Below are 26,321 nucleotides of genomic sequence, written 5' to 3'. Positions count from 1 at the left end.
CTTTGATCTGGACCATCACCCCATCCTCGCCTCCCGTCTAAACCAGTAAGCTTTTTAGACGCGTCTTTCCGTGTCGTATGATTGCTGATATATAATTATTCTACTTTGTAGCCTAAATTTTCCAGAAATAATGCGTGAAGTCATCTCTGTCCACGTCGGCCAAGCCGGTGTTCAAATCGGAAATGCCTGTTGTAAGTGTTCCGCCACTTTTGACATGTGCAATCGCCTTTGTTATTCTTATTTTAACATTCGTCGCGTGCCAGACGCATGCAATTTGCTTTGATCTGACTCTATGAAGTTCTGATTGTTAATTATGTATCTTTACAGGGGAACTGTACACCGTTGAACACGGTCTCAGCGTGATTATTTTTCATCGGGACCCCCTGTGCTTTCACTCAAAATTTTCATTATAGCCTGATGGTCGTCTTGTCGAAGGATCCCCTTCTGCCAACGATGATGGCTTCAGCACTTTCTTCTCGGAGACGTCCTCGGGCAAGCACGTTCCGCGGTCACTTTACATCGACCTGGAGCCGAACGTGATCGATGAGGTCAGAACAGGCACTTACAGGAGTCTCTTCCACCCAGAGACCCTCGTTACTGGCAAGGAAGATGCCGCCAGCAATTGTGAGTTCATCAGTATCGTTTGAAATATAGCTATATTTAGTGTGCTTTAGACGCCCGTGGTCACTACACTATCGGCAAGGAACAGATTGACGTTGTTATGGACAAGGTTCGCCGTCTTGCAGACAACTGCAATGGTCTGCAAGGCTTCTTTGTTTTCCACTCCTTCGGTGGTGGAACGGGATCTGGTTTTGGTGCTCTTATCTTGGAGCGCTTGTCAACTGATTACGGCAAAAAGTCAAAGCTTGAGTTCAGCGTATACCCCGCTCCAACAATGGCTAACTCTGTGGTTGAACCTTACAACTCGGTGTTGACGACACACACTACCCTTGAGCACTCCGATTGCTCATTCATGGTGCGTCTGCATGTTTTTGTATTACATTCTCTTACCCTGGATTTAGGTGGACAACGAGGCAATTTACGACATCTGCAAAAAGAACCTCAACATCTCATCTCCTGGCTTCACGAACCTGAACCGATTGATCGCACAAGTTGTTTCATCTATAACGGCATCTTTGCGCTTTGATGGCTCGTTGAATGTTGATTTGAATGAGTTCCAGACCAACCTTGTTCCGTGAGTTCAATTACTGTCAATATTACAGGTTTACATTCTAATCCCCCTGTCAGTTTCCCGCGCATTCACTTCCCTCTTGCCACCTTTGCACCCATCATTTCAGCGGAGAAGGCACACCATGAGCAGAACTCTGTTGCTGATATGACCTTCTCGTGCTTTGAAACGGGTAGCCAGATGGTCAAGTGTGATCCCAGAGAGGGCAAATACAGTAAGAGTCACTCTTAATTGCGGGTCCTATTTTACTTATGCGGCTATAGTGGCCTGTGCTCTCCTCTACCGTGGTGATGTCGTGCCCAAGGATGTTAACGCAGCTGTCAGTGTCATCAAGACGAGACGCACAATTCAATTCGTTGATTGGTGCCCTACCGGTTTCAAACTTGGTATCTGCAATGAACCACCTGCTCACATTCCTGGTGGAGACCTTGCCAAAGTCTCTCGTAGCATGTGCATGTTGTCAAACACCACTGCCATCTCAACCGCATGGAGTCGTCTCGACCACAAATTCGACCTTCTGTACTCGAAACGCGCATTTGTTCACTGGTATGTTGGTGAAGGTATGGAGGAGGGTGAGTTCTCGGAAGCTCGCGAGGATCTTGCTGCTCTCGAAAAAGACTACGAGGAAGTTGGTATCGACTCGGCTGATGTTGAGGAAGCTGGCGAATACTAGATGCATTCAACCATCCTTTGGTCCTCATTCTCGGAAGTTTGTTCCTGCCATAATTTCTTTACCATTGCCATTGCCATCACGATTTACGTATACCGTTCATTATATCCCGCTTGTCCTCGAGGTTTTTTACGCACTTTAACTGGAACATGAATTACGAATATCTCTCATCGGATGCAATGCGGGAAGCCTATCAAGCGCCGGAGGGTCCGTGTTGTCTCCGTAATATTTCCAAATTGAGAAGTTCTTTCCAAGAAATTTTGAACACTTGAAGTAGAAACGTTCGGCACTTCTGTTCCCTCCCGTCACGACAAACCGGTATACCAGTCATCAGCTCTTTTTAACGATTCATCATGCGCGAAGTCATCTCTCTTCATGTTGGTCAGGCTGGTGTTCAGATTGGCAATGCCTGCTGTGAGTGCCCTTTGCGCGTCATAAGGATCGTCTTAACTTTCGACCAGGGGAGTTGTACACCCTCGAACATGGCTTGAGCGTAAGTTCGCGCCATGTTTCAAGTACACCATTATCTAATATTTTACATAGCCCGACTGGTCGCGTCCTTGATGAAGCTCACAAGACTGACGCCGGGTTCTCTACGTTCTTCTCCGAAACTGGTTCAGGGAAACACGTTCCTCGCTCTCTTTACATTGATCTGGAACCCGGAGTCGTGGATGAAGTCAAGACCGGTCCTTACAGATCTCTCTTCCACCCCGAGACCATGATTACGGGCAAGGAGGATGCAGCAAACAATTGTAAGTCGCAGAACAAGTTGCATATCCATTATGGGCAACTCATGACTTTGCGCATTCAGATGCTCGTGGACATTACACAGTCGGAAAAGAATTGATCGACCCAGTCATGGATAAAATTCGTCGCTTGGCTGACAACTGTTCAGGATTACAAGGATTTTTCGTGTTCCATTCGTTTGGCGGAGGTACTGGGTCTGGATTTGGTGCCCTCCTGTTGGAACGACTTTCTACGGATTATGGAAAAAAGTCCAAGCTTGAGTTCTGCGTTTATCCTGCACCTCAATTGTCGAGTTCGATAGTCGAACCCTACAACTCAATTCTGACCACCCATACAACTCTTGAACATTCTGATTGTTCGTTTATGGTTAGTCTTTTCATCCATCTTTTGTGCTACTGTGTTCACTAGGCTGTGCAGGTCGACAATGAGGCGATATATGATATCTGCAAGAAAAATCTTGGTGTCTCTCAGCCCAGCTTCACCAATCTTAATCGCTTGATTGCTCAAGTTGTCTCATCGATCACTGCTTCGCTTCGCTTTGATGGTTCATTGAACGTTGACCTTAATGAATTCCAAACCAACCTTGTTCCGTGAGCATTATCGCGTTCTCCATGGCAAAAACAAGTTGTTGAACAATTGACAGCTTCCCTCGGATCCATTTCCCATTAGCAACATATGCCCCACTTCTGTCCGCCGAGAAGGCGACTCACGAACAAAACTCTGTCAGCGAAATGACCTTCTCTTGCTTTGAGACTGGACATCAGATGGTATGATCACACCATACTTCGAGTCATGACTTACTCACGTGATTTCAGGTGAAATGTGACCCCAAAGATGGAAAATACAGTATGTGTGTCATGGCCCTTTTACGCGCCTCTCTGATCTTCGAACAGTGGCTTGCGCTCTACTTTATCGTGGTGATGTCGTACCGAAGGATGTCCAGGCTGCTGTCGCCAGCATCAAGACCAAGCGAACCATCCAGTTCGTCGATTGGTGCCCAACTGGCTTCAAGGTGTGTGCTTAGCTTGGCTTTGATAAGCTTGACTGATGAGTCCCTTAGCTGGGCATTTGCAACGAGCCTGCCGCTGCGGTCCCAGGTGGTGACCTTGCCAAGAATACTCGCAGTCTCTGCATGCTTTCAAAGTGGGACTATGCGCTATGTGGTATAGACTGCTGCTAATTTCTTTTCGTATAGCACGACAGCTATCTCTGTCGCTTGGAGTCGGCTAGGTGATCCTTCCCAATATTCTTTGCTCGAGTGGGACACTAATGATGGTTTTCAGATTACAAATTTGACCTAATGTACTCCAAGCGCGCATTCGTTCACTGGTATGTTGGCGAGGGTATGGAGGAGGTATGTACATCGTTCAACCTGTCCTCAGCTTGTTCATACTTCGTTGCAGGGAGAGTTCTCAGAGGCTCGTGAGGATTTGGCAGCACTGGAGAAGGACTATGAGGAAGTTGGTACCGACTCTGCAGATGTTGAAGAGGAGGGCGAATATTAGATGGTCTATCATTCTGGGAAGAGCGACCACATATTCTTCTTCCTAATATTTTCTTTTCTTGTTGCACTGTTTCCATCGCTTTCGCACGTCTTCCTGATATTCTTTCCGTCCTTCTATCCGGGACATTCTTCCATCCAAAAGGATCTAACATATCATAATTGCTTTTCAGCTCGCATACTTGATAGCGCATGATTTTCTACATGGTGGAACAGAATGTAATTCCCTGTGAAACATTCGAAAAGTAATGCAAGAGCTCATAAATGCCCACAAAGAACCAGACTAGTCTAAAAGGCTCATTGGGCCAACATCAGGTTTGGTACCATATAGTTCGATTGCACGAAATTTGATCGATGCGCAACTAATTGCGACCATGAGCCCCAGCGCCATTTGTCGTGTGATCCTGGCGATGAAGGTCAACACGCTCCAAGCGCCATCGCGGAGGCCTTCTCAATCTACCATGAGACCAACATGAGTAATAGCATAAGAATGCCTTGCACCAATGCACATCTGGCAGTGAATCAATGTCAGACGACTCGGGCGATGGGTCGTTTGCCGTCGTGTTCTGCGACACACCAGGCTGCGCTCTAGGCAAATGTCGGGTGTCATTGACTTTTTTGTATTCCGGCAGTCTGGCAGCGGCAAGACGCTGGGGGCATCAATCAGCGAGAACAATCAAAAGTGTAAAAAGAACCACATTACAGTGAATTTACGTCCGGCTGCGACTTCAACCTCTTGTGGCTCTTGGCTGGATCTTGACCTACGGAAGGAAGTACGCTGTCGCAGGAATTGCGAGAATCGGTTCCAGTGTCGTGAACGTTCCTCTTCGGGCTGTCCTTGTTGCAACTGCCTGCGAAATGGGAGACGGTTGACGAGATTCTTGATAAGGGAGTGCAGTGTGGGGTTCTGTGAACCTCCATCCGCGGATCGGCGGGGTGGATAAGTTGTTTCAACCTAGACATTCGACTCAGTCATGCATTGAGTTGATTGAACGCGAGGACTAACATCATCAAAGAACCCGCGCGGAATTCCAGTACGTACTGGTCGCGACTCTAAACGTGGAATGATTTCCTGTGGGAGTAAATTAGGGATAATACATGAGTGCAAACGCTGAATATTACATACAATTGGTATGGATGGACGAGGGCGTCGGCGGTCATCCTGTACATCGTCAATAGTCAGTGTGTACGAGGATACGTGTAGGGGATAAGGGAACCTTTTGGGACTGTAACGCAGGTTAGCATCAAAATTACATGACTAGTGGATGATTTTCTCACCTGTTTGAACTCCTTATCTGAATCGCTTTGAGGCACTGTCCATACGCGAAGAAGCGTGTCGTCACAACCAGTCGCGACAAGCTGACTATCTTCGGAAAAAGCCACGCAATATACGGCATCAGGATGCTCCAATGGCTCGCCAATAGGTTCAAACGTAGTCAGGTCAAAGAACCGCGTCGTGCTGTCAAGCGACGTGCTAGCAACTTTGGTACCATCGGGAGCAATGGCTAGTGATTGAAAGAGTTCAGTGTGTGCTTCAAACTGTTTGATAATATCTCCAGTTGCAACATCTGAGATTCGGATGTCGTGAATGCATCCGCTGATCAGACGGAGACCGTCTGGAGTAAATGCGACAACCACTGCCTGTTGTTCTATTTTGAGGAGTTCTTTTCCATTGAATGCATTCCAAATCATGATATGCTCCCCAGTTCCTGCTGCTAGCCTGCTCCCATCGAAGGAGTATGACACCGACCACGCGTTACTGCCCACCTGGAGTGGTCCAAGGGCAATTTTCCCTGTTTCCCTCAGCCAAACGCATACAGTTTTGTCATCCGATGCACTTGCGAATTTTTTGTCGTCCGGCGCAAAGACAACGCTCGAAACGCACATCTTATGTCCCTTGAACGAGACAGACGCATTTTTTTTCGTCGCCACTTCCCAGACCAGGATGCTTCCGTCCATCGCTCCACTGACGATCCAACGCCCATTAGGAGATGCTGCAACCGTCCAGACTGCGCTGTCGTGACCCAACAAGGGCTTCCCAACTTGTTGCCCCTTGACTAGATCCCACAGTCGAAGAGTTTTATCATCTGAGGCAGTGACAAGGAAATGAGTTCCAGGGATGACAGCCACGCCACGCACCCATTCTTCATGACCCTCGAGCGTCAATTTAGCCCGAGGTTTTTCCTTTCTAGTGGGCGGGGCAGACGCCTGAAAGACTGCATGGTCTTCGTGAATGTGGGATGCCATCGAATGATTCGAATCTCTCTCGGTCAGAGAAATATGTCTGCCAATCCCATTTAGCCTCGTGGTCGGAATTCTCGGATCCACCCTGCTACCCCTCGAGTGTAGTAAGAGGCGCCTTTGTGAGTTGTCGATTCAGGTTGTCCCCAATGGTGTGAGACTTCTAGAAAGTTTTCCTCAACTAGTATTCCGGTAGCAGGGCCAAATACTTAGTTACATCTGCCTTGTAAACTCTATTTCGTCTATGAAATGCATCTAATCTATGTTGACCACAACATCTATGCCACCATTTGCTCCCATCTTCATCGACACACTACAATAACGAAGAAGGTTGAATACACCGTGTATTTCCAGCAGTTGCCGCGCACCTAGACAAGTTTTCAACTAAATATGTTGGACGTTTGACTTCCATCTGTTCCTTGGTGTGCGATGTGATCAATCCGATCACAGCACACCCAGCGGTAACACCACTTGCTACGCCTGACGGAGCATCTTCTACGACAAGGCCTATAGGACGGGTCAATGTCCTCAACATTGTTTTAACACAATCACTGACACTTTCCCGGCGAAACTCCACATTTCTGTGCACCAAGAAGATATGGATCAGGGCTGGTGAAGGTGTTCAGTCAGTTCTGAATGGTTTAACGAATGACACTATTCCGCACTAAGGTTTTCCTTGTGTAACATCTTCAGCAGTCACAAAGGCATCTGGGATCGGGATTCCAGCAATCTCTAGAGCAGCTGATGCATAAGCACGGGTTGCAGATGTGACAATGGCCCAACATGGTTTGGGATTTTTCTTTCCGGGAGCAAGCTTTGTAATGATCAGCAATCAAGCGCAAGTAATGTAATATGTAATTCACTTCATCTATGATGGGGCGAACTCCAGGTAAAAGGGTAATGCCCTTTCTGCCATTAGCAGTGGAGGAGGTTACGATGGCTTCTTCGAACCGTGCAGCCTCTTTCTGTTGGTAGACATCAATATCACGCATGAATCCACTGAGAAATTGATAACCTCGAGCTCCGCTTCAGACGTAAGCCCACAGTACTTCCTCAGATTGTCAACAGTCCTAACACCATGTGCACCTTAATTGTGAAGAGAAGCAACTCACAAACGGAAGATCCCGCCTGAGAGTTACTCACTGTTCAGGATCTTTTGAATATCTAGGCCTGAATATGTCTCGGCAAACGTCTCCCAGGCTCCGATCACGCCTGCTGTCGAATCTACCAGGGTACCGTCCATATCAAACAAGCTGTGATACTGCTCAGATTTGCCTCCTGGACAATATAAGTTCGACTTACACGGCATCCACGTGGAAAGTGATAGCACCCATTTTTCTTTGTTAAAATATAAGATGATGATAGAATTCAAGAGATGAGTCAAAGTTCGTGGTGAGCGTGCTTCACGCTGCTGATCGACTGCGTTACCACCCTGGAATATCAGATATGATCATTGACCCCAAAATTAATTGATCCCTGGGTCTCGGCTAGATTTCGGCCGAGCTTACCGCGGGGGAGAGAATGAAAATCATGGTTGGTTGACCTGCCGTGGGATGCTTCGAGTGCTATTGTCATGTGGCACTGGCACACACGAACCAACCATCATCTTGTCAATATCGTGCCAGTGAACCTTGTTTGGCTCCATTGTCTTGATGCGCTGGCATAGCACAAAGAAACTTTTTTGCTAAGTTGTTCTACGAGACACGATACTGCTCGTGGTTGGTGCAAGAGTGGATAGGTTTTCAGTAACAGCCTGACTCGGAGTGCGGGAGCGTTTACGCTGGGGTTTAGTAACAGACAATTTGTCTGTGAGCACACTCGTAGTACAATCACCCATCTCGCGGTCTCATATCGTCCTCGGCATGGATGTGTGCCACTAGACTTCTAGAGGCAGATCTCAGACCTGACGTCTGCGTCACGGTGGTGCTGGTTAAACCCCGTTCAACGGACTTGTTTGTATCAGAGGCTGATGCCAAACAAACACCAGCCCTGCATCCAAATCTGGGACATTAATATTCTATTGACAATTGCAACCATGGCTCCTCAAAGGCGCCCACAATATACCCAAGAGAACATCGACCAGCAGCTGCAACAAATACATCTTCTTGATCCGTCATCGTCTTCCGAGAACCTTGAACAACTCGGACCTATCATCAAGCAAATTCATGCGAACCGTCAGCAGGAAGCATACCTGCGCAATCTTCAGGCTCTTATTGCAACAAAAGACAGCGAGATCGAGCAGATATGCACGGACAATTACCAAGAATTTATCTCTTCCGCTTCGACTCTTTTCACAGTCAAGTCATATACTAACAACCTCAGGGACAAGATCACCACTTTGGACGCTAGCGTATCTCAAGTCGGTCGAGGCTTGGTGGAGAAGAAAAGGACTTTACTGCAGTCCAAGAAGACTGCAGCCAAACTTGATGAAGCAATTGATACCCTGCAAGCTTGTTTGAAAGTTCTGGACGTTGTGAATCGAATTGGCGAATTGATCAAGGAGGGGAAGTATTGGAGTGCCCTGCGGGTATGTAACGTCACTCCTGTGGCCTTTAAAGTAACTGAAAGGAACCAATAGTCACTGGAAGACATACAAAGTCTGCCTTCGAATTCGCTGTCCCAGACGCCATTCTACCAGCATCTGCTGTCCTCTCTGCCTTCGCTGCGGATTCAAATCCAGAATGCGGTCACAGCTTCTATGAAGCAATGGTTACTGGAGATTCGGAATGTCAGTGGGCTAGTTGGTAAATTGGCATTAGAAGCAATGGACTATCGGACGCGCAAGTGGAGATCACGTCGGGAGAAAGATCCTATGCTGAGGTTGAGCCGTGTTGGAAGCGCAGTAGAAATGGTGATCCAAGAGCGGTCCGATAGTGAGCTCTATCCTTAACCCTCAATTTATTCGGTCGATTAATATCCTGCTTAGTTAATGTTCTCGACAGCGAGAAATTAAAGGTTGATTTCACGCCCCTTTACCAATGCATACATATCTACACGACGTTGGATTCAATTGATGACTTGAGAAGATCTTATCAAGCAGATCGTAAAGTGCGGCAGTGCTCTGCTTTCTCTTCTTGCCAACTCAATCTGAATACAGGCGCAATCAGACCTTATTTTACCGGATCCGCTTCCGCTCGCCTCCCTACCCAATCTAACTCAGGAAATATGCGGATTTTTTATCATAGAATCGCATGTTCTTGAGACGACTGGCAACTTCCGTTCTGAGAGGGAAGTCGAGGAGTTATGGGAAGCGCTAGTTGCGCGTCTTGCGTCAGCTGTTAACGCGTCTTTGGCAAACGAGACTGACCCAGATTCTTTTTTGAGGGTAAAGGAGTGTCTCATTGGATTCGTCACGACGCTGGAGGTATGTATCTGATATCATTTCACCAAAAAATCAAGAGGGTGACCGCCTTGCTAGTCCTGTTCGTATGCCACCCAGTCACTGCATTCACTCATCCTTACGCTGTTCGAGAAGTATGCCGGCCTTCTTGAAAGCCAGTTCAGTCGTAGGTTTGATGGTGTAAGTTATGCGAGGCCCCTCCCCCGTCCTCGCGCTCAAGATTCACAATCCAGATTTTCCTCGAAGACGACCATCTCCCTATGCAAGTTACGATACCATCCGAAAGAGATTCTGTGCTTGCAGTCGTATGGTTGGACCCGTCAGAACAAGAGGATCTTTCAAAGTATGTCATCACATCCTGCTGAGAATAAGCAGCTCAGGGGTTCCGTAGGAGCGGTCTCCCTCTCAGTCTACCATGGTCGCAAGGTTTTTTCCTGTGCTGCCAAGACGTAACGTGTCATTGTTCTCACTCCATTTTTGAGCTCATTTGTAAATATATATCTGCAGATCCGAAACTTCATACAAAAGTTTTATCACTTTGTTGATGGGGTATCACAGCATCATGGCAATATTGACGAACTATTGAACAAGGTGAGCATATTATGGATCATGATGTCAAACTAATCAAACTTAATCTGACAGTCTCTAGACAAACTGCTTGCAAACCATATCAGCGGCAGTATTTCCAAGTGCTTAAGTAGCACATCAACTCTTAGTCAAGTCGTTCAGATTGTTTCAAATCTCGAGCATTTTGAGGTTGCATGTTCGGAACTGGAACGTTCACTGACGAGTCTGCGGTAAACTATTCATCATAAGTCATCTATAACTCTCTCAAATTCTTCCATCATCAGGTCAACACAGCGGGGTGGTGCTATCCGGCTGTCTTCCTCCTCCTTTGCCAATACTATCACCCGTGCCCTCAACCGTGTGACGGGTCTTATCACCTCTAAACTAGATGACTTCTTTGATTTAGCAGAGTATGATTGGACGCCGCAATCCCGCGAGGACACACCCAGCATGTACCTGTATGAACTTATCAACTGGCTCACGACAATTGTGGACTCTCTCGTTATCAAGGAGGTATACAAAGATGAGGCATACCGAGGAGCAGTCGGATATATCGCCGAGTGCTTGATGGTGAGCAGGCGGTTCGTCAGCGCGTCATCATGCACGGGGCGCTCACGGCTCATTGCAATCAGAACTTCATGATCGGGCCTGACGTCCCAGCGATGAACGAGAACGCCGTCTCAAATATTTTGGTGGATACAGAGTTTCTGGAAGGGGAATTAACCCGTATTGGCCGGGACCATCTCAGCTCGGTTTTCGCTGAACTTCATTCGGTAAAAACCCACCCAAACTCCTTTCTAGGTTGGCTGACACTACAAATGCTGTAGATGGCGTCAGTAATATTAAACGACGCTGTACAAGACTATCTAGTACCGCAAGTCCGGCAGACAACGTATTCCGTTATCCGACCGAAGAGACTCCAGACACTCCTTGAGAAACTGACCAGGTACGGGTCGAGTCGGCGTGACGCCCAATCACGAGAAAGAGGGGACAGACGAAGGAAGGAAGCAGAAGCCGTTGGGCGGGTATTTCCTGGAGAAAACCGATGATACATGTCGTATACCCTTTTATGTCGAGCCTTGCAGTGTGCACACCTTTCTGATCTGCTTTGATAGCAGTGCATATCAGCCTCTAAGGCTCAAAATTTATAAAACACATGAAAGAGAAACGGGTAATTCAAGAGGGAGTGCAAGCGAAGGCAGAGTAAAGAAATAGCAGACGGGCACATAATTTTCGACATCGTAAGGATCGGGAGACAATGCGCGTGCAAGATCCAAACACGACAGAAAACCACATATTGCTTAAGACCGACGCTTAATGTTGGTCGCCAACCACTCCAGACCCTCGTACAGTCCATCACCAGAAGTGGCACATGCAGCCTAACGGCGTCTACTGTCAGCGGATCTAATGATTTGAGAAATAAATGACGGACCTGGATGTACCACGTTCTCTGCCTAAGAGCTTGTAATCCAAGCTTGTCAGTGATCTCTGCCGCATTCATGGCGTTGGGGAGATCTTGCTTGTTTGCGAAAACAAGGAGGAGAGCATCCCGCAGCTCATCTTCGTTCAACATTCGCTGAAGTTCCTCACGAGCCTCCGATACACGTTCCCGATCGTTCGAGTCAACCACGAAGATGATACCTTGTGTGTTCTGGAAATCTGAAGAAATATAATGAGCTCGGTGATGACGTAGATGGAAAGACAGCATACAGTGCCTCCAGAGAGGTCGGATCTTATCTTGTCCTCCGACATCCCACACAGTGAAGGAAATGTTTTTATATTCGACAGTCTCAACGTTGAATCCTGCAGCAGAATTAGAGGATTTTGTATCAGAGATAAATGGGGAAAGCTTGCCGATGGTGGGGATGGTAGTTACAATCTCGCCCAGCTTGAGTTTATACAGGATGGTAGTCTTACCAGCGGCGTCAAGACCGACCTGGATAAAAGTTAGCGAACGACATTGTGACTCAAACTCAATTTCCGACCATCAAAATTCCTGGAAGAAGATACAATAGTCAGTTTCTAGTCGATATCGGGGATCGTGGTATAGATGGTGAAGACTTACGCATCTCCTTCTTGCCAAAAAGACCAGCAAGGAGACGTGACACCGAGAGACCCATGTTGAGCTAGGAAGTGTAAGGACGTTAATGAGTTGTAAACTAGAGGTCAAGAACAAGTTTGTCGTCGTGTGTGAACAACCCTTTTGAACTCCGCTGGTGGCGGTTCCCTTCTTGGTCTTCCACGTTCTGCTGGTCATCGCCCACTATTAAACTAACAGCCTTAACGCGGACCTTGATAAGGGGGCCATGCAGCGAACAATAATACCCTCCCCATTACCAAGACTAATAACATTGCATTATATTGCGAACATACTACGAAACCCCTCGTCCTACCACTGAACCACACAGAGAAGCATGATCTACCAGCGACGCTTCCTGAGATTGGTAGCCAGCCAGTCTAGGCCCTCGTACAAGCCGTCGCCCGAAGTTGCACAAGTAGACTGCAGCACATCAACGCAGGGCTGCCACACAGATGAGGGATGCGTACCTGGATGTACCACGTTCTCCGTCCGAGCATCCGCAATTCCAGTTTATCGGTGAGTTCACCCGCGCTCATAGCGCCAGGCATGTCCTGCTTATTCGCAAACACAAGCAAAAGCGAGTCCCGTAATTGGTCGTTGTTCATCAGCATATGAAGTTCCTCTTTCGCTTCTGAAATGCGATCGCGATCGCTGGAATCGACCACAAAAATAATGCCCTCTGCATTATTAAAGTCTGGATATTGATGAGAGACCATTCGGACGACCACATAGTGAATGTCATACAGTACTGCCAGAGAAGACGAATCCTTTGTTGACCCCCGACGTCCCACACGGTAAACTGGATTTTCTTGTACGCAACCGTTTCCACGTTGAATCCTGCATTTATGTGATAAATAAGGCCGGTAGGTCACACTGACCTGTTTACCTATTGTAGGAATGGTCGTGACAATCTCGCCGAGCTTCAGCTTGTAGAGGATCGTTGTCTTCCCCGCATTGTCGAGTCCAAGCTATTGATCCTGTCAGTATCGGTCTCAACATCTTGTTCAGGACAATACCATCAGTAGTCCTGTAGGATGTGTTAAGCAGCCCATTTTGATTGAGACTTTCTGTATGGCACTTACTTGTCTCCTGTTGGGTGAATAACCCTGAAAAAATGTGAGAAATAACAAGTCCCATGCTGTCTGAAAGAGTTTCTGCGGTGATCTAATCGTCTGGCCATGAACACCTTTATATTTGAGTATTCTTGTGACACGTCCAAGAGAGGTTTCATACGTGTCCCTGGTAGACTGCTGCGCTTACACGAATCACCTAGATCCTGACTCAGGTCACTCGGCAGCTGTGGTGAGATACTTGACATGAGTCAATTGCTGCCAGTGTCCCGTCTACTTTCACACTGCTTTGCGACTGGTCGAGACTTGCTATTATCTTGTATCTGGTGTTGCTAGAGTGTCTGGTTTCATTCAATATGTTTGCCACGCATGAGCAATTGCAGGCCGCGCGCTTTAAGAGGACCGAGTAGACCGACTTATATATCCGCAGATTCATAATGAGATTAGCTTTAATCACAGCCTCAAATTAAGATCTAGTACTAATGGACACACGACAGAGTCTATCTTACTAGCTCAGGTTGGATTTGTCGGCCATCGTGGCAGGTCTGAGCACATGGTAGTAAATGACATTATATTGACAGTACAAAAGGTAGGGTAATGTATGACGTAAGACTTGCAGGACGAGAGCGACGAAGAAACATATGATACAAAGTAAAGTCAAGCTACACGGAAAACACGATGATGCTGCAGGGAAAGATGCCAAAAGACGTGTTGTACAACAAGATAAACGATTCACTATGTTCTGTAGGACTAGAATTAGAGTATCTTATGATGAAACTAGGAAGGTATGCAATTGAGCGGCGTTGGAGACTAGCTTACTTTTCCAGGTATGCCGCCATCTCAATTGAGCGACAATCCAGTTTCTTAATTACCCCGTAGGGCGTTGCTGACCCTCTGCCGCCACGAGCGGTAAATTCCGCAGGAGGGGCTGGGAGCGTATCTGCAGAGTTCAAAAAGAACCAACTGCTCTTGAAAACCAGCGTTGAACCAGACTTGTTCACGGGCTAATTCAGGCCAGTGAGTCTCATTGTGCTCACTGAAAAATAGAGTGGAACCGACCTTTTCTAACTTCGTCCATGGCCTGCGTCGCGTTTGTGCGCTTCGTGTACATGACTAGGAGAGACATTTAGTTAGACCGCTGCTGAGCTGAGCAGGAAGACAACTAACGGTATGCCGCGACTACTGCCGCACTGCGAGATAGACCCTGCAGGCAGTGTACCAACACCACCCCTCGGGCTTGTAGGGCTCGATCAATGAACTGACACACAGCGGGCATATGTATCAGGAGGTCAGCGGTGTCGACATCCTCTACAGGAATTCGAAGAAAGGTAATTCCACTTTCGGGCAGCTCTGAAGGGATAGGGTCGTTGCAAACGGAGACAATATGAGAAATATTGCGCTCCGATAACGACCGCGGTGACCTTGCTGCATGGATACTGGATGAAGAAATCAAAAAATCAGAGTCTGGACTATACAGCAGTTCAGATCCGTGGCATACTTACTTTCCAAGATAGAGTTTGCCCTCGATGATTGTGTCGACGTTCTTCCAGCCCATGTTGTTTAACTGAATTATCTTGGAAAACCTGCGAGAATGTCTAAAGTCCTCCTCAAATTCATTGTTGGTTTTGTACCTCCTCGTACAAGGACTATTCTGCCCTCCGAACACGGCTCGGAGAGGATGGAGTAGCCGTGTTTATGGTCACCATGGTCCAGCGTTCTGTGAGGTAGAAACATGGCGGTGTGGTAAACGTTGGGTAAACGGCTTCATCACAGCCAATTTCGAGCGGGACACGAAGAAGATATGAAAGCAGTGCAGTGGAGAAGTCCATTTTACAACAGTTATGAAAAGCGCGTTCACCGCCACCCCAAGCCATAACGCTGAAAATACGCTATATGTTTGAGATCACTATTAACAAGACGGATGTGGCTTACGTCATATCCGGGGGACCCCTCCACAGTAATCCTGTGCTGTTCCCTCCGATCCTTCTTCTCGCAAGCTGAAAGCAACGTGAGATACTGAAAATTATCCAAATAAGGCAAGTGTGAGGCCTCATTCGGCGATACGCTAGTAAGTCCGTGAACATTCCGGGTATTGCGGTCACCCGAGTCGCCCAAGTACACACCACAAGTTGACAGAGACAGGTCAGCTGGAGATCTATGTGTCGGTGCAGCATGCAGTGTAAAGGCTATCTTCGAACAACGTCATCGATATTGATGTACACTGAAGATTTCTTACCAGACCATCATTGTGAGCTGGATCAAAAAATATCAATATGAAGTTTGCGGCCTTGCAAATAGAACGAATTATGCTGATAGAAGGCGTGGAGAGCGGAGCATGCAATAGAAATATTGATAAGCACCGGGAACTGGACGTACCTAAAGCCGCAAACTTTGCGAAGATCGTGGTCAATCTTGAAAACATCAGACTGGTCTTGGTCTCACAATCGCTCCGCATTCGGCCGATATACAGCATGGACGGATAACATCACGGACCGTTGCAATACCGTTGGTTACGGTGTCACTTCAACTTATTGGTGCGCTTAGTGCTCATAAACTAGTTGATTGCCCCGAGGGTACCACGTGACTCAAGGGCGCGCTTGCCTGCCTGCCGCCATTTCCGATTCCTTAGGCACAGACCAAGGCTAAGCGTGGACCGTAGCGGCGTGGCTGCCGTTGACATCTGCTCAGGAACATGCACAAGGAGCGCTGAGATCACGTTCCGGCGGCCACGTCGCCGAATGGCATGTTTTTGGAATCTACAAAGGCCGCCAACTGGCGGCCAAGTACTGACAGTCACAGTTATTAAAGCATGCAGTCAAAGGCCAGAAGCCATTTTTGCTTTTATCAATCTTTCCCTCGTGTCACTATCAGTACTCTACTATCTCGTTGCGATGAAATTCGAGGTTGTGTGGAAATCATCAGTGGGTTGATCTTCAAGTCTATTTTGTCTGTGAATCTAATGACCAGAAAAGCACTACCACTCCGATGGTCGTCGCCGGAGCAGACCTAAACCTTCAGTCTTTCATGGATGGTTAGTCAAATGGCGCGCTACATTTAGTGGAAATGAGCAACTTCGACGAGAAGGCATACGCGAAATGCGCGAAGCTAAAACCATCAAGCGACAGAAGAAGGTTGCGAAGAGAGCCAAAAACGACCGGGCAAAGCCGGGACTGTTCTCATGGTCCAGCGTTGGAAACACAAAAAAGACAAGACGGGCTCTTAGACCCGACGGACTGGCTCGAAGCTCACACAGTTCTCACAAGAGCAACAGCAGCAGCCGACAAGCGGCTCGGATCAGCCGGCGACCTACAAGACAAACTTCACCACAACCGTCATATAATTCTAAACGGGGTGTCGCGCGGATGAGGTCTTCCAAAAAATGATCACCCTACATCCTGACGTGTTGAGGTACTATCTATTATCATAATTATGTATTTGAACACATCACCTGCAGGGACTTATTTATCTCGGAAGTAATGCTGTAACTTATACTTGCCTCTCTAAGGACTGTTATTTGATAGTCGAAACTATAATGATTAGACTCGATGACGGTCAACTCGGCTCGATATGTTTGTGCATGAAGGACGTGACAATGTGATGGACTAGATTTCAACAATATGCAATAAATCGCCAGGCACATGACAGTCTCGGGTCGGGTGCTTTGGCTTCAGTAGATGGAAGATATGAAAATAGGATACTCGTGGATGCGAGATATAGATCTGCATGGGCAATTACGAAGTGTATAGGCGAGAATTTAACTTTCCGCGTCAACTTTGAAAAGGATGCTTTTTCTTTTTGCGCCTTTTGCGCTTCTTCTTGGAACTATCCGGGTTGTCATCCTTACCGGATCCATCACCTCGGTCCGGCGGTCCGTCGAGATTCAGCAGCGGAACCGTTAAACGCAGAGCTTCTGGATGACGAGGTGCATGCGGAAGTGGTGAAGGATATTGAGTCGAAATATCCGGGATATTCAGTTCGCCATCCCGTTTCAACTCTGTGCTCTTGTTTACGTCCGTGTAGTGAAACAGCAGAACAATGACTCACCTGTTTGCAAAGCAGCCATTGAAAATGGACCGGATGTCGAAAATGAGACGGAAGACGGTTTACCGCCGAGAGGAGGTGAATTGACAGAGAGATTTTGATTGCCGGATCGGTCTGGGGTGGTAATAGACTGCGAATGGGGGATCGCCTGCTCGTGGAAGCTCATGCTTCGTTCGCTGTCAGTAGCAGAGCGCTTCCGTGGTTTCTTCCCCCTCTTTTTCGCAGACGGAGGTGATTTACTCGCTTCAAGTGAGGACGATATGAAAGTAACGTGGCGTCCTTGTTCCAAATCATCATCACCCCCGGTCTTGTTATCCCCACCACCCGCCTGCCGATGCGGGGAACTCGGCTTATGGGTTGATTGCGTGACAGAGGTCCCAAGCATCTTCGCTTTCGTCTTCGATCTTACTGCGAACGGATCAAGTTTCATTTTCTTTCTAACCGTCCCTCCCCTTCTTTCTTCGTCTTCTGAAGGATGTTCCGTATTAAGCGTGTTATCATCTTTGGGGGTGCGCTTGAGTCCTTTCCCTATCAAGTGATGCTTTAGACGCGCAGCGTCACGAGCTGTTGTAGAAGATTCCGGTATCGGAGCACCAACACCCAGTCTACTCGGTAATGTACGTCAATTATAGAAATCACCACCGTCATTTATACTATGACACACCTAGGAGGTCTACGTAGTTGCTCGTCGAGTAACTTTTGAGCGTCCACTGCGCCTTTGCTGAGATTAGCTTTATGTGCAGGCTGTATCCACGATGAGACTAGATCTTCTGCAAATGACATGGACATATTGATTTGGGCCTGCAATGTTTCTGTGTCAATATCGTCGTCAGCTATTAGGTCCATCGTTTCTGTCGTAGACATCCTGCAAGAAATGAATAGTAAAATGTATGGGATCGTAGTTGAGGCATACAGAGTCCAAACGAGAGCACCCCTGTGCGCAAATAAAATTTTGGTTTGCAGTTGGGTATCGTTTCCCGCGGTCCAAGATATCTCGCCTAGCACCAACTCATCATACTACATATCTTCCTAGCTTGAAGCCGGCCATTTACGTCGTCATACGCAAGACTGAAATGGCTTCCGTTGGTCTCAAACGCAAATGGGAAGATACAGAATATGATTCAGACGATGATGAACCAACTTTTGGAAAACAAATATTGCCTGTGGCGAATTTACCTATGAACTTTGACCGCGAGCCAGAAGATGGACTTCAATATCTGTTCACGGTTAGGTAAGTTGACATGGTTGCGTTTGGTTCTCTGTTCATACTTCCACAGACGTGATGCACGGCGGCTACCGCACGTTACGAGGGTCACTAACCCGTACGAACTGCCCGAACCCGTTCCGCCACTTGATCTCGTGCAATCCGACAGCTCACATAGCAACCTTCCCTCTGAACTTTGGCGTTCTACTTTCTTAACACACTTTCGAAATTTCAGAAAGGTAACTGTCCGTCGTCAGGCTTGTGTGCCTGAATGAGTAATGAACTTTGACCTCCAGAACATCGCTCAACCAACTATCCACGTGCATATTGATCCTCACGGATCACGGAAGGTTATGCCAGATAAGAAAGAAAGAGATCTATGGTGGTCATTTCTTGCCGGTTCACCGGAATCAGACTGGAACCCACCCAAAAAAACAAAGAAAATCTCGACAAAAAATAGATCCTATGGTCAAATGTCAGCGTTTTGCGACGATTCGGAGGTGGAATATAACACCAATGACCAGCAAAATATTCACGAAACCCACGAGACCTGGCGTATCAATTCAGAAGGCGACGTTGAACTCGCGGAGGATAATAATCTAGCAGGTACACCATCATCCGCAGCTCAGCCACGTTCAAATGGTTCTGGCTTATCTATGTCAGCAGTGCAGACAGAATCCAGAAACACGGGTTCCTTGCTGACTCGTCCAGGCCCGGAACAGCTTTGTAAACCTCGTGAGATCACCCCCTCATTGCTGCGAAAAATAGATCATGTGCGTATGACAGCGCCTTATTATAAGCGTCTCAAGCTAAATTGAATGCAGAATTTGTCCCTGCACCTTCTTATGTACTTCGCTCACTGGTTGAACATCCACCTCCAGCACCCCGCTGAACCAACCTTTACGATCCTTGAGAGTCATGCACGTTGGATGTTTGTGTTGTTGGCTAAAGTGGAAGACTTCATTTCAGCGGATGACATGAGTCAACTCAGGAGCCTAGCCCGCGCTTGTTTGGAGCTACTCGTCCGGCGACTGAAGGCCGAGAAGCCTGGAGTGCCTGACAACGTGTCATCCAATATTGGCATGACTGACGCGTCATGTTGGATTATTTTTACGGCCGTCTCTGGCATATGGGGACAAAGTGATCTTTGGCGGGACGCGGAGAAGTCACTGGCGAGTGCTTAATGTCGTATGGCTATATCACTGACTACGTCAGAGCTAATTCAATGGCGATCATCCGTGCTCAGCGGTCCGCTGGTCGAAGTTTGAACACTAGTTTGCACGGCAAGACGGAACCTCGTTGTTTGTGGACTTTGGTCTTCAATTTCAAGTCGCAAACATGATTGTGATGGTGTTTGACACACGCAGCCATGAACGACCGGTACTTCATTCCGATGGTGTCGGTCGTTCTCTGCGCATTGTACTTCTCAGTCACCGGTGTTCATGCATGGTCGAATTCCGGGCCTTAGACAATGTTGGGAGCCCGAACAAGCAGGCCTATAGTTATCTCTCGCGCTTGTCACACGTTATATATACGGTGAACGTTTGAACCCCCTATAATGTCTTTGATCACCAGATCATATTGTTTGTTAATGCACGGGCTGAAACCCCCTTGATGATCATTGTCATCAAACATGCATGTCTTGGCGATCTGTCCAACCAAATTCAACACGACGTGGGAACCAAACATGCGATAACTATTCGGGTCGGCATCAAATTTAGACCCAGCCGTAATATGTCCAAGCGAGACCAGGCGAAACTCTTTAATTGCCCTTTTCACCACGTTCGTTACCCTTCAAAAAAGAAATCAGACTCTTTTTCAGCCCCCACCACCTACTTACTTGGTTCTGCAAGCATGCGCACTTCCGTCGCTATCCTTTTGGCCTCCATCGCGTCTGCCTTTGCCTACGAGGTTACCTCTCCAGGTGATAGCGAGGGTTGGACAACTGCTGGACCCAACGTCCTGACTTGGCAGCGCGTTGACACCGACCCAGCGAACTTCACGGCGGTGTTGACCAACGTGGCATGTGTATTGGCATACGCTCTACAGAAGGATTCTAATACTCTTTGCTCAGAACTATGGTGTCATGAATCCTCAGGTTCTCAACGCACTTGTTGATGGGACCCTGGGATCAATCGTCTGCAACGCTCCAAGTGGAGGCTGGCCTGTGGGCGCTGGCTTCCGTGTCAACCTTGCTGCAGATGCTCAACATCTCGACACCCTGCTTGCTCAGTCTAACCAATTCAATATCACCTCTGGCTCGTCAACTTCAACTTCCACGGGTTCTGGCGCAAAAACTACTACTACTTCTCTTTTGTATGTTTTATTTCATATCAAGTTATTATCTCTGACCAATTCTTCATAGCTCTGGGACTACCGGAACAATTCCGAGCACTGCTGTAGCAGCATCTACCACCAGTTCAGACACCAGCACAACCCCCACTGGTAGTAGCGCCGCCATCCTTGGAATGAAAGTGGAGACGGGTTTCCTGACCGCCGTTGCAGCCTGCGTTGCCTTTATCACCACTCATTTCTGAACATTCGCGTAAAAATATGTTATCCTTAGACACTTGGATATTTTCTCTTCGTGTAGTGCTTTTTTTTTTTTTGCAAATTTGCATCATGGTTGCTGTGATATGGACATCTTCCTGATACCCTCACATCGTTGCAGCAATTCATTCTTCATTACTATATCGTACATGCTTCTCGCCTTGCTCTCAAGATTTTGTCGATAATCATATTCAGTGGTAGCTTTCTCACCATTCACTGGGTGGGGTTAGTAGTCTGTTTCAGATCTCAGACCTTGAAGCTTGAAGAAGGAAGACGTTCCTATTTTTTCTCACCTCGCCTTCCTAGGTTGAATCAACAATGTCTACTAATTCTTACGAACATCTACTTCCTCCCAGTTGGAAGGCTCAGGTCACGGGTTGGCTTGCAGAGGATACACCATCATTTGATTACGGTGGTTACGTTGTGGGTGAGGTTCACCGTGAAGCATTTCTTTTCGGGAAAGGCAACCAGACTGCGGTCTTGGCTGGACGGCCCTTCTTCACTGAAGTCTTCGCACAGCTTGGATGCGAGTACGTTCTCATGACGATGTCATCAATTCCCTGTGATTGATGGACCTGCAGGGTTAAATGGCACTTGGAGGAGGGCGAGCCTTTCGAGCCCATCAAGCACATCGCTACTGTTCGAGGCAAAGCAAGGCACCTCCTGCTTGGCGAGCGTATCGCCTTGAACATGCTTGCCAGGTGCAGCGGCATTGCAACGAAGTAAGCTGCGCATTTGTCCTGATTGTACCTAATACCTATCATATTTACGTCCTCGTCTTCCTGGGAAGATCTAAACGTATCAAAGATCTTGCGGTAGGTTATGGTTACAAGGGTATCATTGCTGGGACCAGGAAGACAACTCCAGGTAAGCTGCCCCTTCAAGCAGCTTGGTCCGCTCACAATCACCAGGGTTTCGGCTGGTCGAAAAGTATGGAATGATTGTAGGAGGTATTGACCCTCACCGCCACGATCTTTCGAGCATGATCATGCTCAAGGATAATCATATATGGTCATCTGGTGCGTCTCGGTTTACGAAGTACTTAATTAAAGATCCGCTGATATCAGTCCAAGGCTCGATCACCGCTGCAATCCAACAGGCTCGCGCGGTGGGCGGCTTTAGCTTGCTGCTTGATGTGGAAGTTGGTTCGGAAGCTGAAGCAGATGAGGCAATTGAAGCGGGCGCTGACATCATTATGCTGGACAATATTGAAGGGGAACATCTTGTGAGCGTCGCTCGAAAGCTCAAGGAGAAATGGGCTGGGAAACGGAAGTTCCTCTTCGAGACGAGCGGTAACATCACCGAGGCTAACCTGCAAGAACGTGCAATCAATGGTTAGTGGATGTTTGCTTCTTGATGGCCTATATTTACCGTATCATGATAGACATCGACATTCTCAGCACAAGTATTGTTCATCAGTCCGTCCAACACATAGATTTCAGCTTGAAGATCCAGATACCTCATTAATAGACACTCGTATATACATCATGTGTATACTTGATCATGGAGATCGAAAAGTCTAAGCGCATTCAAACCTAGGATGTTAGCCTGGTGTTCCGGTTTGGAATCTACACCAGGCATTCCCCGGATGGCTGCCAGATTGCTCTCTACGCTCGGCCACTTTTGGCTCGCTTCCAGTGGCGGGAAGAATGGGTGATCGGTACCAAACAATAGTCTGGAGCTTCCGACTACAGGATCAACAGTCCCTCCACCATTCTTGAACGCAGATGCACGAGAAATGGTTCGACTAACGAAAGTCAACTCCTCGGGCCCGTACGCGACGGCGTCGAAGTAGAGTTGGCCAAGGTAATATCTTAAATCGTGCTTCAACCTATTCGCAACGATAGGATCATGTTGGATGCACGAAGCCAGTCGAGATGACAGCTGAGGCAGGGCTCCCCCAGAATGAGCTAAGAGTAAACGGAGGTCCGGGAAACGATCCAAAACACCTGAGAGAATGAGGCGCGTGATGGCCTAAACATCAATGTAAAAACGCATGCTTGATCATCAGTCGCGAAATATTACTTACAATGGTTGTCTCGAAAGGAAAGCCCAAGGCCAGTGGCAAAACATGTCCATTATCATTCTCTCCAAATGCTGTGCTGTCAACACCATAATGTGGGTGTATGAAGACGACAAGCCTCGCTGCCTGAATAGCGTCCCAGATTGGGTCTAACGCACTGTCATCAAGACCTTTCCCGATGCCCTTGGTTCCCATGATGACGCCTCGGATGTGAGGCAGTGATTTAAGATATTCTATAGCTTGAACGATGGCAGACACTTCTACATCCGGGACAAGAGGGAGAAGGCCGAAGCCGTAGAGCGTTTTGAGACCAGATAATCCTTCGGCAGGGGGAGAAGTTGCACAATACTCTTCGAGGTTATTATTCAGTTCGTGGGCCAGCGTCTGAGCTCGATCCGCTGGCAAGAAATCGAGCCATGGATTGGCTGAACTGCCGGCGAGAGTGATTGGTCACTCCGTAATCCGAAGAAGCGAACGAACAAACCTCACGAATGAGATGTTTATACCATGCCTGCGCATGAATTCAAGCTTCTCATCCCGATCCCAGTACTGATATATTCTAAGCGAATGTGCTTGTACTTCATTTGAAATAGTAGACATACCTGAGGACCAACTGGGCGACCACCGCTTGGCTCTCCATCCAAAATCAACAATCTTTCTTCAGTCTTGACCCCATTTGTCCAGTTCAAGATACGAGGAGCTGAGGTTCTTGCACGAAGCTCAGCTGCGTACTGAGGCAAGTAAACATGGGTGTGCACATCAACGATCGGATGCCTTATGTTCGCCATCCTCGTGACGCTCTTGAGCAGCTCAGTCATAACGCGCTGGCCTGGCTTTACTGGATTCATCAATCGATAAGGCCGGTGACCTGCCAAATACGCGCCGGGACAAATTTGTATGGATCTGGGGGGCCGCTGATGGCGGCGCAGTAATAGAAAGTGGTATTCTTGCCGGGACCTTTTCACTTGAATAGTCACGTACTCAAGGGTTCCATTTATCATTTGTCGGCAACGTCAACTGGCAGGCATGCTGGACGCTAGTCGGCTGGTGCTTTTACTTCATAACACTCATGACCAACGAACTGCAGGCGCGTTCACCACTATCCAGAGCGCGCGGAGTTCATGAAGAGGTCTGTGGTTTTATTTCTACCATATCAACACGGTCACTTACAGCGGAGCCAGTGGATGCAGGTCACAGATTCACTCCGCCGTATAGGCAATGAGCTCAACCAAATACTTATCGACTCAATGGACGAATCTAGAGCACACAACACCCGAGCTACGGAATGGGAAACCAGACATCGTGATATTGTCACGGAGAACAACGCCTTCAGAGCTCATAACGAGGAATTGAAACGTCTACTCGAACTCAGCAAGCCTGATACAAGAAACGTAATCGAGAGCAGAGACGCCGCATATCGTAAATTGCAACATGTACAGCGTGTAATGCGCAATCTCTTAATGGACATGGACTTGGCGGTAACACATCTACCTTCTTTGTCGTATTACGTCCCTGAGATCAAGGTTCATATTATAGCCTGATTTTGGAGATAGCCCAAATGAAGGTGCTTCACTGCTGTTACAAGCAGAGCCTGAGCCGAAATACAAGGATATTGGCGCCTCCTCGTCCCCATCGGGCCAAAGTCACAGAAACGATAAGTCCTCTAACAGCTCTGGTTCTGGCAAGACTGCGCGCCCAATGTCCAAAGGAAAGGAGCGTAGCTCGCCCAAAACCCCGATGACTGTGCCAATTTCATCTCCAGCCTTAACTTCATATTCTCGCTCATCAAGGACAGGAGTAAGCGGCGGAGTTGTATCTGATCTCAGCAATCAGCAGAGATCATCTGAATCCAACAATTCATCCGAACCATCTACGGATTTGTCTGTACATGCTGCGAGAAAGTCTTCTGGCGGTGTCGGCGATGTTTGGAAGTTGACTTCATCTCGCAGCCCCCGGAGTGCGGAAGTCATTTATCCTGTCGACATGCAAATGTTTCAGGAACAGCTAAACCTTGGCGAAGATACGGTGAGTAGCTCGAGTATATCATATGTACAATCTAATGTTGTACAGATATATTCTCTAGAAAGGTACCTAGTATTCTTACCAATAGTTCATCCATGTTCAACCTATATTCAGCCTTGGACAGGCGGATGAACATTGTTTCCCTTTACAGATTGTCGACAACATGGCGTTTGTCCACGACCCGTTCTCGATGGATGGACCAGGCGGATCTTTCTTGATGAACTGGGGCACCCTGGGCGCCTAACGAGACAGTCCATGCGTACATCGTCAAGAACTGCCCTAGAGACCGTGTTCTCCATACGTTCACCTTTCCCGTGAAAAGAGTAAGCTGTCCATGTCAACTAGGATCAGGTTCTGGTCATCTTATTTGATCATGTATAACAGGGAGTTTGGTATTATATTGGCGCCCAGAAATGGGACGTGAAGGACATTTTCGAGATCTGGTCCACTCTGGGTGATAGAGTAAGCCTGAGGAGCCTTGTACGAGGATCGTTGACTTTAATTTTCGTAAAGGCTAAGGAAGTCGTCACCGGTAAACTACAGAGACGTTGCAACCGCAGGCTCTCCCAGCAAGAAATTGCTGAGATGATTCAAGACGGACGACTGCAGCAATTCTGTATTGAAGTGAGCGGTCGTTTATTGAAAGATGTCAGTCGAGCGTTTGCGAAGACGAGTTTAGGTTATGAAGGAGGGAACGTTGCCCAATGATCCTGATAATATCTTTTTTCGTTGCCATTTTTTTCGTACTTGGTGCAATGGTGATGTACAATCACGATGGAGGACAGGATTTGCACGATAGAATCTCAGTCTGACTGAGACGAGTTTAGGCCCGATGATCCGAGTCTTGATGTCTTTTGTTTCGTTACCATGTTTTATACTTGGTACAACAACGAAGGACAGGATTCGCACAATACAGTCTAACACGATTCACCGTGCACCAGCATGTTAGAACGTTGATATCAAGAAGGCTCGAGTCGAACGTGTATAAAAATTTTGGGTAACGCCCTGAGTTGCCGTGGATTCGATGAAGTGTCGATTACTATTGGATTACTAAATTGGACGGGGTTTAGTTTGAG

General features: G+C 47.5%; 15 protein-coding genes across 15 annotated transcripts; 8 read left to right on the top strand and 7 right to left on the bottom strand.

Annotated features, from left to right (window-relative positions):
- The first annotated feature begins 9 nt into the window (after window positions 1-9).
- F5891DRAFT_999771 (Tubulin/FtsZ, GTPase domain-containing protein) lies at window positions 10-2,117 on the top strand. Its single transcript, XM_041378572.1, has 8 exons — window positions 10-45; window positions 112-191; window positions 328-359; window positions 414-624; window positions 675-976; window positions 1,023-1,195; window positions 1,249-1,403; window positions 1,453-2,117. The coding sequence occupies exons 2-8, from the start codon at window positions 131-133 to the stop codon at window positions 1,860-1,862; spliced, it is 1,344 nt and encodes a 447-aa protein (XP_041232586.1). The 5' UTR covers window positions 10-45; window positions 112-130; the 3' UTR covers window positions 1,863-2,117.
- A 95-nt stretch (window positions 2,118-2,212) lies between these two features.
- F5891DRAFT_1229868 (tubulin alpha) lies at window positions 2,213-4,503 on the top strand (the record flags this gene model as incomplete). The annotated part of the gene is made up of 11 exons (XM_041369556.1): window positions 2,213-2,273; window positions 2,321-2,611; window positions 2,671-2,972; window positions 3,024-3,196; window positions 3,250-3,373; window positions 3,422-3,452; window positions 3,500-3,618; window positions 3,667-3,749; window positions 3,802-3,836; window positions 3,890-3,960; window positions 4,010-4,503. 11 exons carry the CDS (start codon window positions 2,213-2,215, stop codon window positions 4,109-4,111), a joined length of 1,392 nt encoding a protein of 463 aa, XP_041232585.1. The 3' UTR covers window positions 4,112-4,503.
- On the bottom strand, window positions 4,429-6,175 carry F5891DRAFT_352977 (WD40-repeat-containing domain protein). Its single transcript, XM_041371481.1, has 8 exons — window positions 5,875-6,175; window positions 5,386-5,827; window positions 5,325-5,333; window positions 5,234-5,269; window positions 5,114-5,179; window positions 4,811-5,062; window positions 4,609-4,757; window positions 4,429-4,557 (listed from the first exon to the last, which is right to left on the bottom strand). Coding segments are annotated over exons 2-8 (927 nt in total). The 5' UTR covers window positions 5,800-5,827; window positions 5,875-6,175; the 3' UTR covers window positions 4,429-4,556.
- Window positions 6,176-6,512: 337 nt separating this feature from the next.
- On the bottom strand, window positions 6,513-7,782 carry F5891DRAFT_999763 (HAD-like domain-containing protein). The gene is made up of 8 exons (XM_041378571.1): window positions 7,651-7,782; window positions 7,492-7,601; window positions 7,364-7,434; window positions 7,212-7,313; window positions 7,014-7,162; window positions 6,905-6,957; window positions 6,717-6,855; window positions 6,513-6,661 (listed from the first exon to the last, which is right to left on the bottom strand). The coding sequence occupies exons 1-8, from the start codon at window positions 7,680-7,682 to the stop codon at window positions 6,604-6,606; spliced, it is 714 nt and encodes a 237-aa protein (XP_041232583.1). The 5' UTR covers window positions 7,683-7,782; the 3' UTR covers window positions 6,513-6,603.
- A 496-nt stretch (window positions 7,783-8,278) lies between these two features.
- On the top strand, window positions 8,279-11,346 carry F5891DRAFT_999759 (exocyst complex subunit Sec15-like-domain-containing protein). The gene is made up of 12 exons (XM_041378570.1): window positions 8,279-8,875; window positions 8,927-9,221; window positions 9,275-9,396; window positions 9,446-9,712; window positions 9,767-9,868; window positions 9,922-10,031; window positions 10,080-10,137; window positions 10,196-10,279; window positions 10,331-10,485; window positions 10,540-10,825; window positions 10,888-11,028; window positions 11,083-11,346. Exons 1-12 carry the CDS (start codon window positions 8,318-8,320, stop codon window positions 11,302-11,304), a joined length of 2,400 nt encoding a protein of 799 aa, XP_041232582.1. The 5' UTR covers window positions 8,279-8,317; the 3' UTR covers window positions 11,305-11,346.
- F5891DRAFT_999757 (ARF/SAR) lies at window positions 11,347-12,442 on the bottom strand. The gene is made up of 6 exons (XM_041378569.1): window positions 12,321-12,442; window positions 12,241-12,251; window positions 12,110-12,191; window positions 11,966-12,058; window positions 11,688-11,914; window positions 11,347-11,634 (listed from the first exon to the last, which is right to left on the bottom strand). Exons 1-6 carry the CDS (start codon window positions 12,373-12,375, stop codon window positions 11,557-11,559), a joined length of 546 nt encoding a protein of 181 aa, XP_041232581.1. The 5' UTR covers window positions 12,376-12,442; the 3' UTR covers window positions 11,347-11,556.
- Window positions 12,443-12,521: 79 nt separating this feature from the next.
- Window positions 12,522-13,510, bottom strand: F5891DRAFT_999753 (ADP-ribosylation factor family-domain-containing protein). Its single transcript, XM_041378568.1, has 6 exons — window positions 13,418-13,510; window positions 13,352-13,362; window positions 13,222-13,303; window positions 13,080-13,172; window positions 12,803-13,029; window positions 12,522-12,755 (listed from the first exon to the last, which is right to left on the bottom strand). Exons 1-6 carry the CDS (start codon window positions 13,470-13,472, stop codon window positions 12,675-12,677), a joined length of 549 nt encoding a protein of 182 aa, XP_041232580.1. The 5' UTR covers window positions 13,473-13,510; the 3' UTR covers window positions 12,522-12,674.
- A 725-nt stretch (window positions 13,511-14,235) lies between these two features.
- F5891DRAFT_352739 (protein-tyrosine phosphatase-like protein) lies at window positions 14,236-15,168 on the bottom strand. Its single transcript, XM_041371480.1, has 4 exons — window positions 14,908-15,168; window positions 14,573-14,841; window positions 14,465-14,518; window positions 14,236-14,409 (listed from the first exon to the last, which is right to left on the bottom strand). The coding sequence occupies exons 1-4, from the start codon at window positions 14,958-14,960 to the stop codon at window positions 14,270-14,272; spliced, it is 516 nt and encodes a 171-aa protein (XP_041232579.1). The 5' UTR covers window positions 14,961-15,168; the 3' UTR covers window positions 14,236-14,269.
- A 1,047-nt stretch (window positions 15,169-16,215) lies between these two features.
- On the top strand, window positions 16,216-16,971 carry F5891DRAFT_1099839 (uncharacterized protein). The gene is made up of 2 exons (XM_041363561.1): window positions 16,216-16,326; window positions 16,378-16,971. The coding sequence occupies exons 1-2, from the start codon at window positions 16,297-16,299 to the stop codon at window positions 16,786-16,788; spliced, it is 441 nt and encodes a 146-aa protein (XP_041232578.1). The 5' UTR covers window positions 16,216-16,296; the 3' UTR covers window positions 16,789-16,971.
- On the bottom strand, window positions 16,922-18,380 carry F5891DRAFT_1136344 (uncharacterized protein). Its single transcript, XM_041364812.1, has 3 exons — window positions 18,111-18,380; window positions 17,450-18,051; window positions 16,922-17,399 (listed from the first exon to the last, which is right to left on the bottom strand). The coding sequence occupies exons 1-3, from the start codon at window positions 18,308-18,310 to the stop codon at window positions 17,173-17,175; spliced, it is 1,029 nt and encodes a 342-aa protein (XP_041232577.1). The 5' UTR covers window positions 18,311-18,380; the 3' UTR covers window positions 16,922-17,172.
- Window positions 18,381-18,434: 54 nt separating this feature from the next.
- F5891DRAFT_1099835 (uncharacterized protein) lies at window positions 18,435-19,840 on the top strand. Its single transcript, XM_041363560.1, has 4 exons — window positions 18,435-18,677; window positions 18,724-18,889; window positions 18,947-19,423; window positions 19,475-19,840. Exons 1-4 carry the CDS (start codon window positions 18,520-18,522, stop codon window positions 19,832-19,834), a joined length of 1,161 nt encoding a protein of 386 aa, XP_041232576.1. The 5' UTR covers window positions 18,435-18,519; the 3' UTR covers window positions 19,835-19,840.
- Window position 19,841: 1 nt separating this feature from the next.
- On the top strand, window positions 19,842-21,291 carry F5891DRAFT_999742 (uncharacterized protein). The gene is made up of 3 exons (XM_041378567.1): window positions 19,842-20,672; window positions 20,725-20,966; window positions 21,016-21,291. Exons 1-3 carry the CDS (start codon window positions 20,265-20,267, stop codon window positions 21,185-21,187), a joined length of 822 nt encoding a protein of 273 aa, XP_041232575.1. The 5' UTR covers window positions 19,842-20,264; the 3' UTR covers window positions 21,188-21,291.
- A 62-nt stretch (window positions 21,292-21,353) lies between these two features.
- F5891DRAFT_352609 (Quinolinate phosphoribosyl transferase) lies at window positions 21,354-22,858 on the top strand. The gene is made up of 6 exons (XM_041371479.1): window positions 21,354-21,730; window positions 21,782-21,922; window positions 21,991-22,067; window positions 22,112-22,219; window positions 22,274-22,534; window positions 22,585-22,858. Exons 1-6 carry the CDS (start codon window positions 21,519-21,521, stop codon window positions 22,665-22,667), a joined length of 882 nt encoding a protein of 293 aa, XP_041232574.1. The 5' UTR covers window positions 21,354-21,518; the 3' UTR covers window positions 22,668-22,858.
- On the bottom strand, window positions 22,686-24,011 carry F5891DRAFT_940370 (uncharacterized protein; the record flags this gene model as incomplete). Its single annotated transcript, XM_041374278.1, has 4 exons — window positions 22,686-23,174; window positions 23,230-23,653; window positions 23,708-23,772; window positions 23,826-24,011. The coding sequence occupies 4 exons, from the start codon at window positions 24,009-24,011 to the stop codon at window positions 22,686-22,688; spliced, it is 1,164 nt and encodes a 387-aa protein (XP_041232573.1).
- A 163-nt stretch (window positions 24,012-24,174) lies between these two features.
- F5891DRAFT_999729 (uncharacterized protein) lies at window positions 24,175-26,321 on the top strand. The gene is made up of 7 exons (XM_041378566.1): window positions 24,175-24,352; window positions 24,405-24,701; window positions 24,760-25,248; window positions 25,294-25,310; window positions 25,360-25,417; window positions 25,494-25,568; window positions 25,630-26,321. The coding sequence occupies exons 1-7, from the start codon at window positions 24,293-24,295 to the stop codon at window positions 25,951-25,953; spliced, it is 1,320 nt and encodes a 439-aa protein (XP_041232572.1). The 5' UTR covers window positions 24,175-24,292; the 3' UTR covers window positions 25,954-26,321.

The sequence above is a fragment of the Suillus fuscotomentosus genome (assembly GCF_016647785.1).
Source record: "Suillus fuscotomentosus strain FC203 chromosome Unknown F5891scaffold_3, whole genome shotgun sequence".
Taxonomy (NCBI): Eukaryota; Fungi; Basidiomycota; class Agaricomycetes; order Boletales; family Suillaceae; genus Suillus; species Suillus fuscotomentosus.
This window is presented reverse-complemented; position numbering and strand designations above follow the sequence as displayed.

What these genes read in the sequence shown, in the direction of transcription:
- F5891DRAFT_1099835 (XM_041363560.1), top strand. Translation starts at nt 18,520, where the DNA reads ATGGCTTCCGTTGGTCTCAAACGCAAATGGGAAGATACAGAATATGAT. An exon ending in CAATATCTGTTCACGGTTAG is followed by an intron (nt 18,678 to 18,723) that starts GTAAGTTGACAT and finishes ATACTTCCACAG; the next exon opens with ACGTGATGCACGGCGGCTAC. An exon ending in TGCTGCGAAAAATAGATCAT is followed by an intron (nt 19,424 to 19,474) that starts GTGCGTATGACA and finishes AATTGAATGCAG; the next exon opens with AATTTGTCCCTGCACCTTCT.
- F5891DRAFT_352977 (XM_041371481.1), bottom strand. Translation starts at nt 5,799, where the DNA reads ATGATTTGGAATGCATTCAATGGAAAAGAACTCCTCAAAATAGAACAA. An exon ending in CGCGCGGGTTCTTTGATGAT is followed by an intron (nt 5,063 to 5,113) that starts GTTAGTCCTCGC and finishes TCGAATGTCTAG; the next exon opens with GTTGAAACAACTTATCCACC. An exon ending in CAGCCGGACGTAAATTCACT is followed by an intron (nt 4,758 to 4,810) that starts GTAATGTGGTTC and finishes TGATGCCCCCAG; the next exon opens with CGTCTTGCCGCTGCCAGACT.
- F5891DRAFT_352739 (XM_041371480.1), bottom strand. Translation starts at nt 14,960, where the DNA reads ATGGGCTGGAAGAACGTCGACACAATCATCGAGGGCAAACTCTATCTT. An exon ending in GGCAAACTCTATCTTGGAAA is followed by an intron (nt 14,842 to 14,907) that starts GTAAGTATGCCA and finishes TTCTTCATCCAG; the next exon opens with TATCCATGCAGCAAGGTCAC. An exon ending in GGCAGTAGTCGCGGCATACC is followed by an intron (nt 14,519 to 14,572) that starts GTTAGTTGTCTT and finishes TGTCTCTCCTAG; the next exon opens with TCATGTACACGAAGCGCACA.
- F5891DRAFT_999759 (XM_041378570.1), top strand. Translation starts at nt 8,318, where the DNA reads ATGCCAAACAAACACCAGCCCTGCATCCAAATCTGGGACATTAATATT. An exon ending in AGTATTGGAGTGCCCTGCGG is followed by an intron (nt 8,876 to 8,926) that starts GTATGTAACGTC and finishes AGGAACCAATAG; the next exon opens with TCACTGGAAGACATACAAAG. An exon ending in GATCCAAGAGCGGTCCGATA is followed by an intron (nt 9,222 to 9,274) that starts GTGAGCTCTATC and finishes TATCCTGCTTAG; the next exon opens with TTAATGTTCTCGACAGCGAG.
- F5891DRAFT_999763 (XM_041378571.1), bottom strand. Translation starts at nt 7,682, where the DNA reads ATGGGTGCTATCACTTTCCACGTGGATGCCGT. An exon ending in GTTACACAAGGAAAACCTTA is followed by an intron (nt 6,958 to 7,013) that starts GTGCGGAATAGT and finishes CACCTTCACCAG; the next exon opens with CCCTGATCCATATCTTCTTG. An exon ending in TGGAGTTTCGCCGGGAAAGT is followed by an intron (nt 6,856 to 6,904) that starts GTCAGTGATTGT and finishes CCCGTCCTATAG; the next exon opens with GCCTTGTCGTAGAAGATGCT.
- F5891DRAFT_1099839 (XM_041363561.1), top strand. Translation starts at nt 16,297, where the DNA reads ATGAAATTCGAGGTTGTGTGGAAATCATCA. An exon ending in AGGTTGTGTGGAAATCATCA is followed by an intron (nt 16,327 to 16,377) that starts GTGGGTTGATCT and finishes TGACCAGAAAAG; the next exon opens with CACTACCACTCCGATGGTCG.
- F5891DRAFT_999729 (XM_041378566.1), top strand. Translation starts at nt 24,293, where the DNA reads ATGACCAACGAACTGCAGGCGCGTTCACCACTATCCAGAGCGCGCGGA. An exon ending in CGCGCGGAGTTCATGAAGAG is followed by an intron (nt 24,353 to 24,404) that starts GTCTGTGGTTTT and finishes CAGCGGAGCCAG; the next exon opens with TGGATGCAGGTCACAGATTC. An exon ending in TAATGGACATGGACTTGGCG is followed by an intron (nt 24,702 to 24,759) that starts GTAACACATCTA and finishes TTCATATTATAG; the next exon opens with CCTGATTTTGGAGATAGCCC.
- F5891DRAFT_999753 (XM_041378568.1), bottom strand. Translation starts at nt 13,472, where the DNA reads ATGGGACTTGTTATTTCTCACATTTTTTCAGGGTTATTCACCCAACAG. An exon ending in CACGACCATTCCTACAATAG is followed by an intron (nt 13,173 to 13,221) that starts GTAAACAGGTCA and finishes ACATAAATGCAG; the next exon opens with GATTCAACGTGGAAACGGTT. An exon ending in TCGTCTTCTCTGGCAGTACT is followed by an intron (nt 13,030 to 13,079) that starts GTATGACATTCA and finishes ATCAATATCCAG; the next exon opens with ACTTTAATAATGCAGAGGGC.
- F5891DRAFT_999742 (XM_041378567.1), top strand. Translation starts at nt 20,265, where the DNA reads ATGATCATTGTCATCAAACATGCATGTCTTGGCGATCTGTCCAACCAA. An exon ending in CGGCGGTGTTGACCAACGTG is followed by an intron (nt 20,673 to 20,724) that starts GCATGTGTATTG and finishes CTCTTTGCTCAG; the next exon opens with AACTATGGTGTCATGAATCC. An exon ending in ACTACTACTACTTCTCTTTT is followed by an intron (nt 20,967 to 21,015) that starts GTATGTTTTATT and finishes AATTCTTCATAG; the next exon opens with CTCTGGGACTACCGGAACAA.
- F5891DRAFT_1136344 (XM_041364812.1), bottom strand. Translation starts at nt 18,310, where the DNA reads ATGTCTACGACAGAAACGATGGACCTAATAGCTGACGACGATATTGAC. An exon ending in CAACTACGTAGACCTCCTAG is followed by an intron (nt 18,052 to 18,110) that starts GTGTGTCATAGT and finishes ATTACCGAGTAG; the next exon opens with ACTGGGTGTTGGTGCTCCGA. An exon ending in AATGGCTGCTTTGCAAACAG is followed by an intron (nt 17,400 to 17,449) that starts GTGAGTCATTGT and finishes ACAAGAGCACAG; the next exon opens with AGTTGAAACGGGATGGCGAA.
- F5891DRAFT_352609 (XM_041371479.1), top strand. Translation starts at nt 21,519, where the DNA reads ATGTCTACTAATTCTTACGAACATCTACTTCCTCCCAGTTGGAAGGCT. An exon ending in TGCAGCGGCATTGCAACGAA is followed by an intron (nt 21,923 to 21,990) that starts GTAAGCTGCGCA and finishes CTTCCTGGGAAG; the next exon opens with ATCTAAACGTATCAAAGATC. An exon ending in GACCAGGAAGACAACTCCAG is followed by an intron (nt 22,068 to 22,111) that starts GTAAGCTGCCCC and finishes CACAATCACCAG; the next exon opens with GGTTTCGGCTGGTCGAAAAG.
- F5891DRAFT_999757 (XM_041378569.1), bottom strand. Translation starts at nt 12,375, where the DNA reads ATGGGTCTCTCGGTGTCACGTCTCCTTGCTGGTCTTTTTGGCAAGAAG. An exon ending in AACTACCATCCCCACCATCG is followed by an intron (nt 12,059 to 12,109) that starts GCAAGCTTTCCC and finishes ATTCTGCTGCAG; the next exon opens with GATTCAACGTTGAGACTGTC. An exon ending in AGAGAACGTGGTACATCCAG is followed by an intron (nt 11,635 to 11,687) that starts GTCCGTCATTTA and finishes AGACGCCGTTAG; the next exon opens with GCTGCATGTGCCACTTCTGG.
- F5891DRAFT_999771 (XM_041378572.1), top strand. Translation starts at nt 131, where the DNA reads ATGCGTGAAGTCATCTCTGTCCACGTCGGCCAAGCCGGTGTTCAAATC. An exon ending in ACTCCGATTGCTCATTCATG is followed by an intron (nt 977 to 1,022) that starts GTGCGTCTGCAT and finishes CCCTGGATTTAG; the next exon opens with GTGGACAACGAGGCAATTTA. An exon ending in TCCCAGAGAGGGCAAATACA is followed by an intron (nt 1,404 to 1,452) that starts GTAAGAGTCACT and finishes ATGCGGCTATAG; the next exon opens with TGGCCTGTGCTCTCCTCTAC.